General features: G+C 51.8%; 1 protein-coding gene across 7 annotated transcripts in view; it reads left to right on the top strand.

Annotated features, from left to right (window-relative positions):
• The first annotated feature begins 636 nt into the window (after positions 1 to 636).
• Positions 637 to 6,000, top strand: part of AGAP1 (ArfGAP with GTPase domain, ankyrin repeat and PH domain 1) — a 647,020-nt gene continuing 641,656 nt past the window's right edge. For all 7 annotated transcript variants that reach the window (XM_074189810.1, XM_074189811.1, XM_074189806.1 and 4 more), the window contains exon 1: positions 637 to 833. In XM_074189810.1, coding sequence (XP_074045911.1) covers positions 671 to 833 — 163 coding nt within the window. In that variant the 5' untranslated portion in view covers positions 637 to 670. The remainder of the gene's footprint in view (positions 834 to 6,000) is intronic.

The following is a 6,000-nucleotide window of genomic DNA, read 5'->3' as shown; positions in this document are numbered from 1 at the left end:
CTTCCTCCGGGGGTGCGCCCCTCCTTCCTCGGGGGTGCACCCTCCTTCCTCGGGGGGGCGCCCCTCCTTCCTCCGGGCGCCCCCCGCCGGCGCCTCCGCGCGCACGCCACGCGCCCTCGCCCGGGGCCCCATGCGGCGGGGGGCGGCGGGCCGCGGCCCGGACTACAAGTCCCAGGGAGCCCGGAGGAAGCGGCGGGGCGGGGCCTGCGCCCCGCGCCCCGGGATCCGGCCGGGCCCGGAGGAGGGGCCGGCTCGGGGGAGGGGCCGGCCGGGGGCGGAGGGGCGGCGGAGGAGGCGGCGGCAGCGGCGCTGCTGGGGCGGCGGGGCCGGAGCCCGGGAGCCGGAGCGGCCGGCGGAGCCCGCGGAGCCCGGGAGCCCGGGAGCGGCCGGAGCGGGCCCACAGGCGGGCGGCGGCCGCAGCGCGGGGCCCGGGGCCGGCCCGGCGCCCCCCCCACTCCCGCTCCCCTCCCCCGCCCCTCGGAGCCCGGCGGGGGCCCGGGCCGCGGCCCCCCGCGCGCGCCCCGGGGCCGCCCCGGGGCTGCCTGGCCCGCCGGGGCCACGCGGGAGCCCGGGGAGCCCGCGCCGGGGCCGCCGCCCCCCGCCGCATGGGGGCCCGGCGCTGACCCAGCCCCCCGCGGGAGGAGGGGCCGGGCGGGCGGCCCGGGGCACCATGAACTACCAGCAGCAGCTGGCCAACTCGGCTGCCATCCGGGCCGAGATCCAGCGCTTCGAGTCGGTGCACCCCAACATCTACTCCATCTACGAGCTGCTGGAGCGCGTGGAGGAGCCCGTGCTGCAGAGCCAGATCCGCGAGCATGTCATCGCCATCGAGGGTAAGGGGGGGCTGCGCCCCGGACCCCGGCGTGCCGCCGCGGGGGCCCCACTCCCGGGAAGTTGGGGGGCTGGCCCCGCGCGCCCCCCGCCGTCTCCGAGACTGGCCCCTGTGTGCCGTGCCCCCCCCTCCCCGGGAATCAGGAGGGGGCGGGGGGGGGGGCGAGCCCCTGGGCCCCAGGGCTTTGACCCGGCTGGTGGTGGAAATGCGTGTCTTTGTCCTCTGTGTTGATGGAAATCGGCCCTCCGAGCACTTCGTGGACTGACGGTGGCTTTGGGGTGCAGCGGGGGGGGCGAATCCTGCGGCCCCCAGGGTGGCTGGGAGCAGCCAGGCTTGGGGATCGGTGGACTGGAGCCGAGGAAGCGTGTGGCCATTTGTTCTCGGGGCTCTGAGGCTGGCCCGGGGTCATCGTCTCTTGGCCCCGGGCTGGGGCCAGACCCGACCCCTGAATCTTTGTTCTGGGCAGAGCCGGCCAGGGTGGGCGATGGGGCCGGAGCCGGCGGAGCTCCGGCTGCGATGCCGCTTTTTCTGAAAGCAGGGTCTGGAGCAGCTGTCCAGGTTGGCAGTCTCCACCAGGCTGGCTCCCGAGCAGTGGGTCCAGGCTCCGGCTGGGTTGTACCAGCATCGTGGGTCCCAACGTGGGCAGACCTTCTCCCCACCCCTTGCCCTTCTCTAACTCCAGGAGAGGGCCCTGTTCCCCTGGAGAGACCACTTTCCTAAGCTAAAGCCCCCCAATGGAAAGGAAGCCTCCAAGTAAAAACCTGACCTGGCCCTGCTTGCTTTTGCCACCTGGCTTGAATCATTAGGGCTGTATCTGCACCCCCAATTCCTGTTGAGTTGCTTTAGGAGAGGACCGGCAGCTTGAGCCCCGACTCACAGCCAGGCCGGTCTCACCCGGCTGCTCTGCTCTTGGGCTAGTCCCCACTGGGCACATTGTTTCTTGCCCCTTTGGGCCCTGAAGAATTGATTTAGGTAGGGGGCAGCTATTCTGAGAATCCAAAACGCTTTTTACCATAGCCCAATCCCACCTAATAGCAGATGCCTCAGAGAAATGTGAGACCCTCCAAAACTATCCCCTGCATCCCAAAGTCTAAGAGGAAAGGTCTTGGGCATGGGATGACTCATGCCTCACTGCTTTGGTTTACCAGCCTTTCTGACTCTATGGGGGTAGCTTGAGAGGCAGATTCTCCTAATGATTCTTGGGGGGGGGGGTCTAAAATCTGGAATCTCCAAGGGATGTCTGCTTTGTTTCTGGAGCATTGGTTCTGGATCATTGGTTCAATTGCAAAGATGGATGAACGATTGTGTTCCTCAGTGTTTTAACAACTGAAGCAAGGCACTGGCATCATGAAACCATGTGCTAGTGTTTTGATAAAAACCCGTGTTGGTTTTCAGGGCCTTATGGCTTATAGAAACATTTTCTCCTTTGCATCTTCTTTCACTGGCATGTCAGGACATCACCTTCCTGTTATCCTGGTCTCTTTGAGGAAGAAGGACTAACAACAGGACAATAACCCTCTATCAGATGAGAGGGGAAGTAGGCTTCCTATTGCAGTGCCCTCCTTCCCTACCTTCAAACCTAGCTTGGTTTGTAAAGTTTGTGGGAGGTATTTCTCACCCCACCCAACCTCCTTTGCTCTTAGTATTTTCTACTCAGGGAAGCGCAGGAAGTAGATAGGTCACGTTTTGTGGCACAGCCTGTTACTATCAGCTGCTCCAGAGTTCTGGGAGATGCCAGCACCAGTATGTTCCTGCAGGCAGACTCTGAGTTAGCAGAAGCTTTCAAGAGTGCATCGATCGCCCATCCATTTGGGATCCCAGGAGAATGTTCAGCCTGAGCTCCAGGCTTTCCTAACTGGGGAGCTGGGCTGTGTGGGCAAGTGGACACTTCTTCATTTGCGATTTCCCTCTCTCCATCTGGCTGTCTCCATGAAGACTTAGGGTGGCTGATGAAATGCTTAGAAAGCTGTTGCTTGGTGATAAGCAAACATTTCAAAGGGTGCCTTGTCACTGTGGAAGGGCTGTTGGTTTCAGAATCAAGGACCCAGATTCCTGGGATCCAGGGGAGAGTCAGGGGTGGAGGTGGCAGCAATGGTTTATTTCAAGAAACAAATGTGAGCCGTTTATCTCTTTAGTACAAGGAAAAGTAGTTGGGGTGTGTGTGTGTGTGTGTGTGTGTGTGTGTGTAAGGGGGGGTTATTCCTAGAGCTTAAAAACTACTCTGACCCATTTTCCCTTTGCCACATTAAGTCTTAACTACTTAGTGGTGAAGCTATATCATTCTATTTTTTTTTAAGTGTCTTGGATTTCATTGGTGAGGGAGGGACTCCCTTCTACCAATGGATATTCCTTTCTACTATCTAGCCTTTGAGAGTTGCCAGGGCAACTGAGAATTAAGATGACTTACCTAGGGTCACATAGCCAGCATGGGTGAGAGACAGGATTTGAACCTAAGTGATCATAGATCTAAAACCAGAAAGAATCCTGCCAGTCATCCGACTTACTCCCTTTATTTTAAAGGCAAAGAAATAAAGGCACAGAAAGGGGAAGCAGTTTGCCCCTGGTCACAGAGGTAGTAAGTAGCAAAGCTGGCATTTTAACCCAGATCCTGACCCCAGACTCACTCATTGTGCTTTGGACTCAGGTGGGCCCATCACTCACCATGTTTATTTTGTCTGTATTAGGCAGTGGAGAAGAGGGGAAAGGATAGTGAGTCAGAGGACCTAGGTTTGAGGTTGTATTTGAGCCCTTGAATAATAGGGAGCCACTGTGGTATAGGTTGAGTAAGGGAGTGACATGGTCAAATCTTTGTTTTAAGAAAATCACTTTGACAACTATGTTGAGGGTATATTGGAAAAGAGAGAGGTTAGAAGATGAAAGACCAATTAGGAGGGTCATTGTGATGATTTAAACTAAGGGAAGTGAGGGTCTGGGCTAAGGTTGTGGTGGATGGGTTGAAAGAAGGGGAGAGACATGAGCAATGTCATTTAGAGAGGAGCAAAAGCAAAATTTGACATAGAGTTTGAGTTATTGATGGGATATCCTAAAGTCAGGACTAGGGGTTTCAATCTGAGAATTATTTGCATTGAGTTGATGATGGAAGCATCATCTGTGGAGACCATTTAAAGTTGCTGGAGGTGAGAGAGATAATAGTGAAGGAGGTTAAAAATGCAGACCTGTCGCTTTCTACCCATGTAAACTTGGATAAGCCACTTGAACCCTTTGGGGCTCAGTTTCCTATTCTGTAAAATGAAGCATGTCTTTGAGGTTTCTTCCAAGTCTAAGTCTATGATGCCATGAGAGCAGTCCCTTTAAGAAGAGGATAAGAATGATGATGATGATGATGATGATGATGATGATGATGATGATGATGATGATAATAATAATAATGTTTGTCCTTTATTTTCAAAGAAGACCATGACATCAGGGAGATGATGCCATGACAAGCAAATGAATTGGGTTTGAGTGAAGGGATGCTAAATCACCAGCCTCACTTTCTCCTCTAGAGCTATCTGGGTCCAGTGGCAGATACGAATCAGGATGACTGGATGTGGTTCTGGATGCGAAGCAATCAGGGTTAAGGGACTTGCCCAAGTTCACACAGCTAGTAAGAATCAAGTGTCTGAGGCTGGATTCGAACTCCTGCCCTCCTGACTCCAAGGCCAGGGCTCTATCCACTGTACCACCTAGCTGCCCCTAAGAAGAGAATGGAGAGACAGTGAAGTATTAAAAGGAGAATTAGGGGGCGGTTAGGTGTCGTAGTGGATAAAGCACCCGCCTTGGAGTCAGGAGTACCTGGGTTCAAATCCAATCTCAGACACTTAATAATTACCTAGCTGTGTGGCCTTGGGCAAGCCACTTAACCCCATTTGCCTTGCAAAAACCTAAAAAAAAAAAAAAAACCGAACAAAAGGAGAATTAGAAGAGCCTGGGGTCTTGGAGCCATGGGAAAAGGGATGTGTGTGTGTGTGTGTGTGTGTGTGTGTACGGTGGGAATTTAATAAATGCTTATGACTCAACTAAGATATGAACATTATGTTGTATGAAGATGTTTAACTGATATGGTAGATAGATCAAGGACCAGGATTTGGAGAAAAGGTTAATGGGTCTGTCTGTCTGTCTGTCTGTATTGAGCCAGGCAAAAAGACTTTCAATGCTCTGTTCTTCATCTTGTTCTCATCTTTTCATGATGGACTCAAGTAGGAATACTGCTTGCCCAAGTCCCTATCCTGCTATTATTCACTGATTTTGAAAGTTCTGTGGACTCTTGCAAAAGTGGATAAAGTAACTTTTTGTTGGAACAGACTATGTAAGGGTTGTAAGGGCTACAGGGAGCAATGCCAACTTTTGGTGGCTCCATGAGAATGGTAACACCTCTCCAGAAACAGACAGGATGAGGAATGACTTGGGTCTCATTCTGTCCCCATGACATCTTGACTTCTGCCACAAGAGCTTTCTATCTTTCTAGATGAAAGTTTTTCATGTAATTTAAAAATAATGGGCATTTGATATGCCAGTATCTATCTTTATACTTAAATGGAATATTGTTTTTATTATTAGAGATAATAATTTGCATAGAAGGGTTACAAGGTATTTTCTTCCCAGCTTGATGACAGAGATTTGACATTTCTTTTCATCTGTTAGCATTTATTAAGCTCCTCCTGTATTTGGTGCTGAATGGTAATATGGATTGGGTAAGAAAGATCTTGGTTTCTTTCTTGGGAGTAAGAATGATCAACTCTGTCTGGCTCCCAGGACCTATATGCAACCAATCTGTTGCTGATTTCAGAGAGAGAGAGAGACTGAAGTCAACTTAGAACGGGAAACCTTTGAGTTATATAATAAAGTAACGGGGAGCCTTAATATGCAGAAATGAAAAGGGATCAATGAGTCTTGACTTTTTAGAAAATATTTTTACTGTTCACTATAATGAATGTTTTATATATATGCATCCACATGTGTGAATATGCATGTGTGTGTGTGTATATATATATATATATATACATAAATTTATATATATATATATATTTATATATATGTATTTATTGGGGGAAAACATTTCTGTCCCTCCTCTGGGTAAAATGAATTCACAGGATCCTCAGTTTACAGGTAAAAGGAATCTGAAAGACCATATTGTAAACCACTCATTTTACAGCTGAGGAAACTGA

The sequence above is a fragment of the Macrotis lagotis genome, chromosome 5 (assembly GCF_037893015.1).
Source record: "Macrotis lagotis isolate mMagLag1 chromosome 5, bilby.v1.9.chrom.fasta, whole genome shotgun sequence".
NCBI classification, from domain to species: Eukaryota; Metazoa; Chordata; class Mammalia; order Peramelemorphia; family Peramelidae; genus Macrotis; species Macrotis lagotis.
This window is presented reverse-complemented; position numbering and strand designations above follow the sequence as displayed.